The 14,779-nt window shown below is 62.1% G+C and overlaps 1 protein-coding gene across 6 annotated transcripts in view; it reads right to left on the bottom strand.

Moving 5' to 3' along the window:
• Nucleotides 1-14,568, bottom strand: part of SARDH (sarcosine dehydrogenase) — a 63,516-nt gene extending 48,948 nt beyond the window's left edge. For all 6 annotated transcript variants that reach the window (XM_077149056.1, XM_077149058.1, XM_077149057.1 and 3 more), the window contains exons 1-9: nucleotides 14,484-14,568; nucleotides 13,821-13,937; nucleotides 11,667-12,022; nucleotides 10,529-10,707; nucleotides 9,548-9,727; nucleotides 9,274-9,397; nucleotides 8,979-9,079; nucleotides 4,899-5,003; nucleotides 3,533-3,662 (exon numbers count right to left, since the gene is read on the bottom strand). In XM_077149056.1, the coding sequence (XP_077005171.1) occupies nucleotides 3,533-3,662; nucleotides 4,899-5,003; nucleotides 8,979-9,079; nucleotides 9,274-9,397; nucleotides 9,548-9,727; nucleotides 10,529-10,707; nucleotides 11,667-11,994 (1,147 nt within the window). In that variant the 5' untranslated portion in view covers nucleotides 11,995-12,022; nucleotides 13,821-13,937; nucleotides 14,484-14,568. The remainder of the gene's footprint in view (nucleotides 1-3,532; nucleotides 3,663-4,898; nucleotides 5,004-8,978; nucleotides 9,080-9,273; nucleotides 9,398-9,547; nucleotides 9,728-10,528; nucleotides 10,708-11,666; nucleotides 12,023-13,820; nucleotides 13,938-14,483) is intronic.
• Between the last annotated feature and the right edge of the window lie 211 nt (nucleotides 14,569-14,779).

Below are 14,779 nucleotides of genomic sequence, written 5' to 3'. Positions count from 1 at the left end.
ACCAGGACAGAGGTCTGCAGGGGCCACCCCCATCCAGAGCCTCCTGCCTTTTTAAGGCTTGCTCAGCTGCCACTTCCTCCAGGCAGCCCCCCTGGAGTCCTCAGCATTTGCCCCGAGAACCAGCCTCCAAGGCCTGACCAGGTCTGACCTTGCAGGTCCAGGTTTGCCCTCTGGGTGTTCCTGTTCTCCTTCTAACAAGGAGCCTCTTCCTGGCCATTGTCCTGCTGTGTCACTGCTGGGCGCCCATCCTTCTGGTCCCCAGGACTGTGAGTGTCTCGAGAGCAGAGACCAGGTTCATTCATTCACCATGTCCCAGGCCAAGCACAGGTCCCAGGTCCCAGTGAAAAGTAGGTGCCTGATGCTTGTTTGTTGAATGAATGAGTGATTCTAAGTGCTTTGGGAGAGGGAATAAGCCTTCTATCACTGTTTGCTTCCCTCATGCACTGGGCCACCACCAGATAAGGTGGGACATCGGCCCTCGGGAATAACTGTAAACAGCCTGGACACTGTTGTGCAGTCACAGTCCTGGGTTCAAGTCCTGCCCTTACTCCTCCCTAGCTGTGTGACCTTGGACAAGTCACTTCACCTCTCTGAGCCACACTTTGCTCATCTGTAAAATGGGGTGGTAGGGCTCTCTTCACAGGGTATGAGTTAGCCCCCGGTACGGGCTGGGCCCAGGGGAGGCAGCTGTGAAGCCAACAAATACCACCCCTTGGAGTTTACAGGAGAGCAAGGGAGATGGAATAAAAACAAAGAAATAAAGAGGAGAATTTCCGATAAAGAAAATAAAATGAATAAAGCAGTCGAGAGTGACTAAGGAGCCGGCTGCTGAGGGGGTGGTCAGTGCTGACCCTCTGAGGGCCAGCCCCTGAGCTGAAGGAAGCAGCCAGCCATGGGAGAATGTAGGGGGAAAGCATTACCACAGTGGGTGCAAAGGCCTAAGAAGGAGGGCCTCAGAGGCTGAGGTAAGGAGACACCTGCTGAAGCTTGAGGACACATGCCACGGCTATGGTGTGGAGGCTGCCAGGGACAAGGCTGAAGGCCAGAGCGGGCATCTGGGCTGGAGATGGGGCAGCTCAGGGAAAAGAAGCGATGGTGAGGATGGCCACAAGAGGTGGGTCTGGGGCCACGCTCCTCGGTGCTCGGGGAGCAGTGTGGGAGCGCTGGGAATATCTCCAGGCCCGAAGAAGAAGGAAGCTCTGAGTGACCTCCCAAGGGGAATTTTTTTTTTCTTTTGCATGGGCAGGCACTGGGATCTGGTATGGCAGCTGCCAGGGAACTGAGGAACAAGCAGGAGGGGACGTGCAGGGAACAGGGATCTCCTGGCTGCTTAAAAAGTGACGGTGAGCAGCATGCGGGCGCCGGGCTCGCCTCTCCCACCCGCCTCCTTGGCCTGCCCATCCTCAGCAGACTCCCGCATTGTCGGGGCTTTTCCAGGGCAAGGGGAGATGCTCATTTCCCACCCACAGCCTCGTGTCACGGCTGGCAAACCTAAAGCAGATATCCCCACGGGCACGACTATCTCGAAATGGGGCTTCACAGAAGCAAGGACTCCACGGTCTAATTAAAACGAAAGCGCCTCCTGGGGTTGCCCTGCCCTGGAATTCCTTTGGAACTCGTGAGTCTCGCTGTACATCCCACACAGCCCGGGTAGCAGCGGGGGTGGGGTTTGGCAGGCGGGGCTCGGGCCCGGTCTGCAGGCTGTGGCCACCCGGGGATTTATCTCCACCTTCTCTGCCGGGAGCCGCCATGGCCCGTGGCTGTGATGGACACAGAGGGCAGGGGCGGCTCCTGCACCCTCTCAGAAAAGGCTGCGCTCCTGGTGGCAGCAGGGACTTTCTCCTCTCCTGGGCTGGCCCTGAGGCGACCCTGTACCTCCCCGGCCTCTCTGTCCCCTCCTGCTCACGATAATCCTGCATTTTGCAGGATCTTGGCCCCTGCTGGGCACCTGGCATGTGGTGGCTTCTCATTTGACTCGGCCCTCCCAAGTGGGTGCCAAGGACGGACGGACTTGCCAGCAGAGGCTGCTCTGCCCAGCCGAGCTGACCCCCACTCCCCTCAGCTGGGAAACTCTGTATCCATCAAGCCTCTCTCTGCATGGCCGAAATGTAAAAAGCCTTTCTTGTATTTGTTGAGATCAAAGAGGCTTTGTGCGCCTGTGTGATTCTGCTAGAGCGGAGTCACCTGTCCCTGGCTGGCACACAAGCACTCATACTGCTGTCCCTGCCAAGACACGGCCCGCGGCCCAGCGGCTTGGCTGTCTCTCCTCTGTGCAGCCTCTCTGCACCTTTGCAGCTGGACTCCACCCCCCACCCACCCTCACCCCGCTTTCCTTCCCTGTGAGACCATCCACCCCACTGTGCTGGAGTTGATGAATTTTCCTGGATGTCCTTGCCCTGAATGGGGGCTGGGCCGGGAGCTCTTGCCCAGCCAACATTGTAAAGGCATGAGCCAGCCGATGGGCGAAAGCTGGAGGTGCTGGGTCACTGCTCACGCCCTGGACGGACCCCTCTCTAGCTCTGGTTCCGGGAATGGAGGACTGGCTCACCCAGTGTCACCCTGCCCTGTGGCCAACTCGAGCCCCACCACCTCCAGCACCTCAGGCCTCACCCCTGTGCTGCTCGCCATGGGATGGAGCCTCCTGTGCCCAGGCCCGATGCACAGAAGGCACAAGGCGGCTTCCAAGGCCCTGCCACCCAGGGGCCCTGGCTCCCACCAGCCCTGGCAGGTGCCTCACCCATCTGCTGCCCCCTCCCCTCAGGCTCCCACCGCCAGCCCCCTACAGGCTGCTGCCATCACCCCCAGCACCCGGCACCAAATGAATGGAGCCAGTGCTATGCCTGCTCATGTCACACTCTGCTCCCAGCTGCCCCTGGGCCTGGAAAGTTATTCCAGACCCTTCTCCGACTGCACCCGGCCTCCGAGACCCAGCTCAGTCAGAGTCTCTGCCCCAGGTACCCTCTTCTGCCCCAGGGCCCCAGGTGTGGAGCTTTGCATTCACTGCTCCCCATTGCACTGTGTGCTCCCCTGGCAGGGTGTGTGGGGACACCCATGTTCCTGCGAGACCAGCTGGTGGTCTCAGTCTAACACTTAAGCTCTCCAGGTCGGAGCCGCCCTTCCCTTGGCACCAACTACCAGGGCTGAGGGCAGAGGGCAAGGCTGATGGTCTGGGGTGCTGGCTGGTGCTGCCCAGGACAGGAGGGGCTGGGGCTGGCCTCGGCCGGGGCTTACAGCTGGGTGAGGCTCAGCCCTTCCATTCCTTCATGTCCCCACTGGACAGGTGCCAAGGCCACGTCCTGGGTCCACTGCCAGGTCTGGAAGAGGAGCTCCCACGGCAGGGAACATGCACCCCCAGGCAAACAGCTGCCTCTCAAAGCCCTGGCACCTGTCCTCATAGAAAGGACTAAAGCAATGGGTGATGAGAGCATGGGGGAGGCCAGGCGTGGCCCAGGGAGCACTCAGAAAGGGTGCTGCTGTCAACAGCAGTGAGCCCCCCACTTCCCACTCCCCAGCTTCAGGGCCCCTCACCCACCTGGGCCACAGACCGTGGACTTGACCCCTGTCTTCTCCAACACAGGGACGCGGTTGATGGCCCCTTCGATGTGCTGGGTGAACACGTCCCAGTCCAGGTCGAAGAGGCCGAAGGCAAACTTGTCCGACACCTGCAGGGACAGGCGGGGGATGGGTCTGGGGCCCTGGACAAGGTGTGCCTCCCTGGGACCAAGCGTCCAGCCTCCTAGGAGCAGGGTGTGAGCTGAGCAGAGCCAGCAGGGCCGGCCGAACTCCACTCTGCCTGGATGAGGTGGGGGGCTGTGGGCTCACCCCCAGGACCCCTCTGTCTCTCCTCCCTGCCTGCCTCCCAGCCTGAGTATAACACCCCCTCCTTGCTGCCACCGTGGCCCAGGCCCCCCCAATCCCACACCATCCTGGATTGTGCCCGGCTTCCTCAGCCTTCCTTCACTCCATCGTCCTCCCTCACTCTCAAGCCTTCCATGGCTCCCCATGACACATGGAATAAAATCCTTCCTCCGAGGTCTCACCATGGTCCACAAAGCTCCTGGCCCCTGCCCACCTCCACCACTGACCACACCGAATGGTTCCTTGTGAAGGACAATCTTATCTGACCTCAGACCCTTCCCTCTTCCTGAACTTACGCAGGTCTTGGCCCACATGCCACGTCCCAAGGGAAGACTGTCCTGACTGTCCACTCTAAAGTAGACCCCCTCCCTCCATCTCGAGGTTTACCCCGAACCTGCTCACTCTATCCAGTGCATGGATCATGGCCCAAAATTACGTTATTTATTTGTTCATTTGCTTCCTGTATGTCTTCCCACTAAAATATAGGCACCTTGGGTCAGGGACTTCTATCTTATTCCCTCTCCCTTTCTCTATTAAGCAAGTCAGTATCTGGCCCACAGTAGCCATTTTGTCCTTCAATTTGCAGAAAAGTTGGACAGGGTGGCCCACGCATGCTCAAGAGGCCATGGGGGCTGCTGGGCCTGCAGTCACCCCAGCAACCCAGGAAGGCCCCGTCCTAGGGGAGGCCGCTATGGCTGCACTGGGGTGGGAGGGGGCTGGTGCCGTTTGCCACCAGGCGAAGGACCTCCGTGTTTCCATCTCCCAACGTTGTGCAGCCTCTAGCTGTGGCGCTTCCGGGCAAAGCCCTTCACCTGCCCAGTTCTGGCTCTGCCCAAGTGCTGTGTTCTTCAGGGGTGGGGCAGGGACCTCCACCTGCCACTTCTCAGACTGGGGGAATGAGGGGCTCCCAAAGGGGCGGGGGTCCCGGGAAAAGGCTCCTCCCGGCTGGTTCGCAGCCTTCACCCCTCCCATACCCTCCCTGGGGGGAGCCCCCCTGGACACTAGTGCTGAAGCCCACACGGGGACCCCCGGCTGCTCACCTCGTCCCAGAAGATGGGGTTGCACTCGTAGCCACCCACGGACAGGGCGTCCCCCTGGAGGCGGAGGTAGACCGAGGCATCGTGGTCCCGGACGTTGGGCATGTTCTGAAAGGCAGACAGCTCGCGGTCAGCCTGGCTCCCTGCCCCTGCCGTGGTCCCCGACGGACCCTAGGGGCACGGCCCCCCACAGGCCCTTTAGGACAGAGGGACCTCCGGGTCACCACCCCATTCAAGCCCCTCCTTCCCCACGTCCCGTAAAATCACAGTAAAGGAGCAAGAGGGAAGCATGGACGGCTGGATGGCCGCTCCTGCCACTTCAGCTCATCGTTGCTGAAGCCGAGCAAGCAGGCAACAGAAAACCGCAAAAAGCAGCAAGGCAGGAGAGGAAGAAGTAAAACTGTCTCCATTTACAGAGGACATGCTCTCGTATGGAGAAAATCCTAAGGAACATACCCCAAAACTATTAGAGCTAATAAGTGAGTTTAGCAAGGTTGCAAGATACGAGATCAATATATAAAACACAATTGTAGTGCTATACACCAGCAAAGCCCATTCTGGAAATGAAATTAGGAAGACAATTCCATTTACAGCCACCTCAACAAATAACAAAATACTTAGGAATAAATATAACAAAAGAAGCACATGACTTTTGCTCTGAAAACTTTAACATGTGATTGAAAGGAGTTAAGTCCTACCCCAGCCTCCTAGCCAGGGGCTTCCGAAAAAACATAGTTTTATTGCTGTTCTGTAGAATCCGAGTGATAATACCTGGCATTGAGGGATTGTTGTTATAAAGTTTTTAAACAACAGTTGTGTTGAAATAATAATACGAATGTCTTCACCTCTACTATCACTGCTACTCTAAAAACAAAACAAGCAAACCAGCCCCAGCGCTCCTCTAAAGGTGGCCAGGGGAGAACCAGACTTCCACCCTAGCAGGACCAGACCCCCACTTTCCCTGGCCTCATTAGCCTGCTGCGTCCTCTCCATGCAGGACGCCCACTGCCCTGGCTGCCCCGCTGTGCCCGGCTCCCACCGCTGTCCCCAGCTCTAACCTCAGCCCGTTCTCATCTGTCTGCCTCTCCTTCTCCCCCTGTCCAAATTCCGTCTGCCCCTTCCTCTGGGAAGCCTCCCTGGTTGCTCCACAATCTCTCCCTTCGGGACCCCCACCCCCGCTGGCTGCACCACTCCACACCCTGCTGTCCATATCACTGCAACACGGCTACCCCATACTAAGTGCCCCCCGTGCACCAGGGACCGTGTCCAGCTCTCACGCTGCATCACTCTGTTCCTCTTCGGCACAGCCCTGGACGGGAGGCATGCATCACCCACTCTGCAGGGAAGGAGAGTGAGGCTTCAAGGTCAACTGGGCTGCCCAGCCTGGGAAACGAGACAGGTGGGACCGGAGCCGGGGCTCTCCCCCAGCATGCAGCACCCAGGGCGCGGCCGCTCGTTCCCTCCTCACGACAAGCAGAAGGCAAGTCCATCAGAGGGCACCCGAGCCCACCCCACTTTGAAGGGATGCTGGGGCAAAGAGAGAGGAAGGGATGAGCCCAAGTATACAAAGGGCCCTGGTGGGGAGCTTGGGCTGGGACCCGGGCCTGGGATGGCTGACAGTCCTCGGAGCTGGGAGTCCCGGGGGCAGCACGGTCCACCCTGGTTCCCATCTTGAGCCCTCACCTGCCAGCCCAGACAGCCCAGACAGCCCAGACAGGGGGTGGATGGACAGCCCCGTACAGAGCCTACCAGCCCACCAGCGCGCCTGCCAGCACAGGCTGCCAAACCCTGGGGCACTTCCCAAGCAGACGTGCTGACGGCGGTGGGCAGGCAGGCAAGCACCCGGCACAGGCCCAGGCATAGAGCTTCCCACACAGCCCCCAGGCCCGCTGGCTGCAGGGTCTCCTTGGCAGGAAGGGAGCTTATTCTGCAGCCCGCACTGGGACCAGACCACGGCGGTCGGGCAGGGGGTTCAGAGGCCAGGCTCTCATCCCAGGTCGTGCTGGCGGCCCCAGGGCAGACTCAGGAAGGGCCAGGGCCGCAGAGACCCCACACAACTGAGACGTGGAGGTGGGGGTGGCGGTGAGGAGCCTGCCCCCAGCCCCACAAGGGTTCTTGGGGCTCTGGGGCTGGAGGCTCCTCCCTGTGCTCCAGGAGACGGAGCCTCGAGCTGCCAGCAGCGTCGGGGGCGGGGGGAGGGGGGGCGGCTGGCCCTGGAAACCACAACCCCAGCCTCCTCGCTTCAGATCTGACCTTGGACTTCACACCCCGGCACCAGCCCGCCTGGAGCCCACGGCAGCCGGCGGGCGACCCCTGGTGGCCAATGGGGGAACGGGCTCTCCGTCGGGCCAGGCCACCCAGGCACCGGCCAGACCCTGGGATCAACCCTGGCAAACTCGGTGTGGCTGTTCTTTATTCCCAGCACCGAAGCCGACACGTGTTGCTCCGGGAGACCCAGGCAGGGACGGGCCAGGGCCTGGGCGCCCACCCAGCACACCACCACCTCGGTCCCCGCTGCGGCTCAGCCTGGCACAGCTCCTGCTCCCCTCAGGGACCAGATGGGCAGTCACATGGGGACCAAGCGTCCGGCAAGGCTGGTCCAGGCATCCCACAGCCATGTTGCTGGGGCCCTAACCAAGGACTCGTCTCAGCTGACCGCTCCCTTTCCTTCTGGCCGCTTTGCTCTGAGCTGCCTCTGGTGCCCATCCGCCGTGTTCTGTGCACACCCTGAGTGCACACACTGCACACACAGACACCCCTGGCTGTGTCTCCTGGCCACCCTACGCATCCTTCAGATCTTCATCCAGAAACACCTCCTCCAGGAAGCCTTCCCAGGCCCACGCAGGCTGGAGGTTCCCGCAGCCCTTGTGCTTCTCCCATCACAGCCCTTATCAGCCTGTTCAGAAATTGCAGGTTTACTCGACTGTGGCAGGCACCCTCCAAGAATGAGATATTTTCCTAAGTTATAGTTCTGGTTTCTAGACCTGCACATGCAATCCAGCTCACTCAACCAATGTTTGATTGAGGGAGGGATGGGGAAAGAAGGGTTAGATGAAAGAAGGGAGGGAGGGAAGGACAGATGGATAGAGGGATGGACGGTGGGGGTGGATGGATGGAAGCTGGGATAAAGGGATGGTGGAAGGAAGGAGGTGAGCTGTTTCCTGCAGGGGGCAGGGCAGGAGAGCCACCAGGGGCTGGCAGAGGCAGGCCGAATGGGGACCTTACAAAGATCTTGGGAACAGTTCATCAATAGACAGTTTAAGACTGTCTCTCCCCGATGCTGCCCCAGAACTTCAGCTGAGCCAGGTTCATGCCTGGGTTTAGACAGTGCTGTGAGCGAAGCTGCAGAGGGAGATGGCAGGGGGAGGGCAGGAGGAAGAGAGGGGCCAAGGGAAGGATGGAAGGAGGGATGAAGGGATGGAAAGATTAGGGATAAATGGAAGGAGGAATAGACGTAGGGAAGGCTGGCTGGAGGGAGGGAAGGGGGAATAATTGGAGGGCTGAAAAGGGAGGAATGAACAGACGGATAGTTGGCTAATGGCCAGGGGTGGGGGATGGATATTGGGAGAAGTGAATGGATGGAAACAAAGAGAGATGGCCAATAACAAAGAACCTACCTGCCACCACCATAGAAGAGAAGAAGCGAGAGTGGGTGGAGAGGAGAGAGGGCAGGGGGCACAGAACTCCAGGGCTGAGGAGGTACACTCCAGGCCTGCTGGCCTCCCAGGACCGAGGCTGATCCAGGGTTCTCAGGGAGCCTCTGAGGACAGGGACTTAGTCACCCCCCAGACAGGCACCAAGGACACCCTGGGGAGCATGCAAACCTTCAAGGAGCCCAAGATGCCCGGGGGACAGAATCCATGGACAGCCAGACCGACTGCACCACGCGGGACAGGCTGGGACTGTGGTTTGTCCCAGCATCACAGGCACACTGGAGCCTTGTCTTAAATTCTCAGACACCCAAAGCATCCAGCATTATGCTCCCATTTCACAGTCGAAGTGACTGAGGCTGCGGCAGTAAGGAGGCCACATGGGTCCACAGGGTTCAGAGCCCGGTGGGAAGCTCCCGGGGCCTCTGCTCACCTGGATGCCCTCGATGCGTTCGGTGACGACATAGGCATGGTGCATGGCCACCAGTGGCACCTTGACTCCGGCCATGTGCCCCACGGCGCCGGCCCACACCCCTGCAGGCGGAATATGCACCGGTCAGCACGCAGCACCGGGGGACAGAATCCCTTTCCCAGGTAGGGCGGCCAGCCTTGGGGGCATCCCCTCTCCCCGGGCCGTGACGCCGCTCTTGGCCACTCCCCACCCTGGCCCAGCAGAGCCCCGTGGAGGGTGCCGTGGAGGGTGCCATGGAGGGGCTGTGCCTTCCCACCTGCACAGTTGACCACGCAGGGCGTCTGGATGGAGCCGTGCTCCGTCTCCACGGCTGCCACCCGCCGCACCCCAAAATCATCGGTCCGCACACGGATGCCGGTCACCGGGCAGTTCTCGATGACCTGGGGGCGAGAGAAGCTGACCGCCTGCCCCCCTCCCCCATAGCCCCCTCCCGGATGGCAGGGAGGTGGGATGTCCGCGGACAGTCTGAGACACTGGTCACACGACAGCAGAGAAGGCACCTGTGGCCTGGGGACCCCGGGGGCTGGTACCTGGGCTCCCCTGGCGGTGGCAGCCCTGGCGAGGGCGGTGCAGGTTCCGGCGGGGTCCATGGTCCCATCGTGCGGCACATACAGGGTCCCGTACAGATCGTCCACGTTCATTAGCGGGTAGAGGGCCTTGGTCTCCGCCGGACTCAGCACGTGGGACTCCACGCCATAGGACTTGCCCAGCTGGGGGGTCCCAGGTGGAGGTTCCCTAAGGCGTGGGGAGCCCAACGTGGGCTCCCCTTCATCTCCTCGCCTTGCCCTTCTGAGCCCCAAGGCTCAGCTCCAACCCGGGGCCCGGGCCCCCCTAGCCCTCCTGGAGCACTGCAAAGCAGGGAACGCTCAGCTGTGCGTGACCTGGGCATGTTGCCCCGCCCGCCCAGGACAGGAGTGTTAAAAGGTGAGAAATGAAATAACCGACAGGGGTCTAACGTGCGGGGTGGGGCCAGGCTTCCCAGGTCAAGCCAGCAGAGGCCAGTTTCCCTCCACCCTGGAGGAGCCGCCAGGGTTCTGGTAGGCCACGCCCCTGTCGCATGTGATTGGTCCCAGGGCAGCCAATCCGGCGTCCTCGGACTTGGCCCATCGGATAGAGCCCGCCCACCCCAAGATGAGCAGAGCCAATCAGATTCTATGTCCAGGAACTGGGAATGCAGACTGAAGGCAACTCGGCACTTCTGTAACAGGCTGGGGGATTCCTGGGGTGTGTCTGCGCTGATGAGGGGAGGGGAGGGGAGGGGAAGGGAGGGAGAGACAACCTCCTGTCCCCAGAAGCCGGGGCCTGGGACCTAGGAAGTCAGGGCTCAGGCCATTCAGATAAAGCCGGCTGCCCCTGCCTCTTCCCGGCCCCCCCCCCCACCCTGGGAAACCAGCGCCCCGAGACCGTGGGCCTCGGCCAGCCGCACAGCCGCGGCGCTCGCTGAGCCCTGAGCAGGTGTGTGGTAGATGCTCAGCGGGGCTGCAGTTGCTGGAGAACCACCCACCACCCACCGTCATGAGCCTCTTGTACTCGTCCAGTCGCTGGCGGTTGGAGGCGATGAAGAGACCCCCGTTCTGGATCCAGCCCGCGTGCAGCCCGGTCTCCTCCTCCAGGTCGCGGCTAACCACGCGCCGCGTGTGCGCCAGCAGCTCCACCTCCACGTCGCTGGGGCGCAGCTGCCACAGCAGGCCTGGCCAGGAGCGTGGCAGATGGTCAGTCCCCTGAGGCCACAGGCTGTCCCTCTGGGATAGGTCCCCGGCTCTTTCTGTGCAGGCCTCGGGGAGCTCCTTGGCATTTATCAGTAGTGTCAGGGCAGACCCCCAAGCCTGAGACAGCTCGGAGAGGGACAATATCAAAGGCTCCATTTCTCGAGCCCTTACTGGAACCAAGCCCTGGGCTGGACCTGCTGTGGGGATCGTCTCATACATGAGTGGTGGACGTGGTACCCTCGTTCCATAGTTAAAACTAAGGGACAGGACCCTCTAGATGCCCAGAAACAGTGGGAGGCCAGGGGGGCTGCTGGTGTAACATGCAGAGCAGAGGCTGAGCTGAGGTGGGCAGTGGGACAGCAAGGGGGAAAGTGAGAGGCAGTGGTGTGGGGTGTTGGCTGGCCCCGGCTCGGGGGAGCAGCCCTCCCCAAATCCGCATCCAGGGATCAACAGAGAGTTGACACCACGGAAATTGGCAAATGATCCAAACAGTCTCCCATGCCCCAGCCTGAACTGCTGTCCCGGCACACCACTGGTTATAGGCATTACGGGAAACGATGCATGCAGTAGGTGTTTAATACATGCTGGCTGGTGAGTAGGGAGGGTGGGATGTGTAAGCGTGTCTGGTGCCTTGGAGGACATCTCTCTACCTCCCCGCTGAGGGCCCCTCTCCATCCATCCGCCCCGTCTAGGGGAAAGGACTTTCGCTCAGCAAATGGGCCGCTGCCTGGGTTCTCAGTTCTGCTCCCCACTTCCCACCAGGGGTCCTCGGAGACCTGGGGGCAAGTGCTGGCCCCCGTCCTGCCTTCGTGAGGCCGACCACCAGCGGTTCTTCTACCCCCACCCCGGCTGCCTCTCAGAGGCTGAGGAGTGGCCACCGTAGACCAAGCTTCCCCTGCTCTGCCCGGGCCCTCCCCAGCTGCCCGGGCCCGGGCCCTACCCGCCGTGTGCCAGGTGGTCCCCGAGGTCAGCCGCTCCCGCTCCAGTAGCACGGCGCCGCCCACGCCCAGCTTGGCCAGGTGGTACAGGGTCTGGCAGCCCAAGCTGCCCCCGCCGATGACCACCACGCTGGCTGTGCTGGGCAGGGGCCGGGTTGGGCCGTGGGCCGCCGCCGGGTCCCGCGCCGCCTTCAGAGTCCGCTGGTACGGCACGCTCTTCTCAGCCGTGGGGCCGGCCGCCCCAGTTAAGGGGCGCAGCTGCAGGTCCGGGCAGGGGCTGCGCCGAGGGCGGGCGATGGCCGTGCGCAGGGCTCGGCTCAGCAAGGCCATGGGGATGTGGTGCCCACAGCACGAGGAGCTGGGGAGAGAGTCAGGGCTGGGGTGCGGGACAGGTCTGGAGACATGTGCCCTGGTGCCAGGGGAGTCCTGGGCTCCCTGCCGTCTCCGCCAGGGCAATGCCCATCCCCTGCCATCCTCGTGGTATTCGCCCACGTGTCCACTCACTTGTTCACTCATTCATTCATTCACTCATTCATTCATTTGTTCACTTGTTCGTCCAGCACGTGGGTGCTGAGGGCCTAAGTACGTTAGGCTCTGTGACCGGTCCAGGGCAGGCCATGGCGAGGGCAGGATGGCCTCTGCCAGTCCTGGGAGGAGACAGGGAATGGCCACTGTGACCAAATGTGAGTCACTCTAGGGGGGATGTCAGGGACACCAGGGGGGCACAGAAGAGGGGTCGTCACGGTGGGCAGGGGTGGCTCCGGGGGAAAGTGAGAGCGCCTGGCGAGGGAGGGTAGGGAGCTGGGGAGAGGGCCTGACCACACAGGGCGAGGGGTGGAAATGAAAAAGATGAGGGTCTCCCAAGGAAGTTCGAGGATGCAGAGAGCAGATATGACCGGTGGGTGCTCTAGAGGCGGGGTCTGACCCCCAGCCTGGAGGGCCCTGTCAGACCTCCGGACACTTCCCAAGCAGCCCCACGCCCCCATCAGCCTGTGTCTGGGAAGAGCCCCTGGTGCCGTGACCTGCGGCCGAGCATGCGGAAGGCAGAGACACCACAGAAAGCTGTGACAGCGACCCCGGATGGCATAGGGTGGGGGCTGCGGGGACGGGGTGATGGGAGAGGAGGTGGCCCCCGGGTGGCAGACAAGGCTGCCTGGGGCAGGACACCCAGCCCTCGAGGCTGGACGCAGCACACCTTCCTAGGACACTGCCCTCTCAACCTGGGGCAGGTGCTTCTGCCTCATCACCCTTCCCCCCATCCCACCCCAGGCTTTGGTGACCCAAGGCAGAAAGGGCTAGCGCTTCCAGGGGAGGGGCTCGGAAGTGGGTTTAACTGGTCCCCTCCCTACCTGCCTCCTGCCCCTTCAGCGTGTTCTCAGCTGGCCTTCAGGGCTCACCTCACATCCCTCCTCCTCCAGGAAGCCCTCCCAGACCTCCCTGGCTCAGAACAATCTGAGAAGACCATAACAGGGGCCCCATTCTCAGGTGAGAAGGTGCCGGCCACGTCTCCCTGGGTTGGTGCCCCCAAACATGGAAAAGTAGATGAGGCTTCCTGTGCATATTCTTGGGTTGCAGAGAGAGTAAAGGGCCAAGGCCCCAGTGGCCACACAGACACAGCAGCTTGGGCATCAGCTGTTTAATCCAATTACTCTCCTGCACTGCTCTCCTTGAACAAGCATGGAAATGCTCCAAGGTCTACACACCTCTCCACGCTGCCCAGGGGGTAAACAAGGCCCAGAGAGACTGTGACGGTGACTGAGGTCACACAGCCAGTAAGCGGCATCGCTGGGGCCCGGGCCAGGTCTGTGTGAATCCAAAGCCTGCACACTCTCCTCCCCCTCCCCAGTCCACAGGCTGTGCAGAGGTGGTGGGGGAAGGACGCTGGGGTGGTGAGGCCTGACCCTCTGCCCACACCATGTGCTTGCCCGTAGGTGCTGCCTGAGTCGGTGGAGGTGGTGAGGGGCCCCAGCTCTCAGGGCGATGAGAGGGGTGCAGAGGAGGGAGCAGGAGGTTGTGATAGAAGGTCTTCGAAGGGAGGGGAGGAAAGGGAGGGCTAGGAATGGGACCTGAAGCCCCACCCCCGGTCCTCTTGGGCCCCACAGCCTGCCTTTGCCACGGGGGTCCTGATGCAACCCATCTGCTGGGTCTGCACATACCTTCCGTCCTTAGAAGTGTCTGGAGCTCCAAGGAGCGTATCCTAACGGCGGGGATTCAGCACGGTGAGGAGGCACGCGGTAGAGTTTTCCAGCAGGCCTCTCCCTGCCCGGGCAGCCCTGCAGGGACGCAGCACGGGGGCTGCCCCTGGAGCCGGAGCCTCCCTCCTCCCCCTGCACGTGCCCGGGCAGCTCCACTGGCCCAGGAAGCTGCCACGTGCCACCACCCGCAGGGCTGGTGCAGCTGTCCCCGGCGCTGCGCTGGGGGTGGGGTGGGGGCTGGCAGTGCCCCTCCGGCCCGCCTCCCTCAGCACTTTAGCCAGCTCTCCTGGCCTCCCCAGCGCCCTCCCATCCTGAGTCGGCACCCTGGCCTCCCTCCCCCACCCCCCATGGACCGGGGTCGCAGGGCAAGGCAGGGCCTGGGTGGCAGGCAGACGGGGGCTTTGCCACAGGAGGGGAGCATGGGGAGCCCACCCCGCCAGCTGCTAGGGGGAGAAGGATGGGGCAGCAGACTGGCTCCCTGGAGGGGTGGGGCCGAGGTACCCCTGCCCCCACAACCCCTTGCTGCTGGGTCCCCCACCAGGGAGACTCTACGGGCCTCGGTAGAAGGCGGTCCCAGACAGCTGTCAGCGTGTCCCAAGCCCTGTCCCTCCCCACGGGGCGTACCTGCACCCTTTGGCCCTGCGACGCCTGCCAGTGTGGGGCCCAGCTCCTGAGCTGCGGTCCTCACCGGAACCCCAGGCCATCCCCGCCCCCCAGCCGCCGACCAGCCCTTGTCACCGCCCACAGCCGGGCCCCGCCCACCACCCACAGGCTCCTCAGGCAGGCAGAGCCAGGCTGTGAGTCCAGGCCAACGAAAACAGGGCAGGAGGCTGCTGCAGGGAGCCCACCTGCCCGTGCCCAGGCAGGGGGCAGGGGGACAGGAGCACGCTGTGAGCCCCGTGCCCATTGGCCGTTCGGGT

Source organism: Tamandua tetradactyla, chromosome 2 (genome assembly GCF_023851605.1).
Source record: "Tamandua tetradactyla isolate mTamTet1 chromosome 2, mTamTet1.pri, whole genome shotgun sequence".
In the NCBI taxonomy this organism is placed as follows: domain Eukaryota; kingdom Metazoa; phylum Chordata; class Mammalia; order Pilosa; family Myrmecophagidae; genus Tamandua; species Tamandua tetradactyla.
Note: the sequence above shows the minus strand (reverse complement) of the source record. Positions and strands in the feature narration are given on the sequence as shown.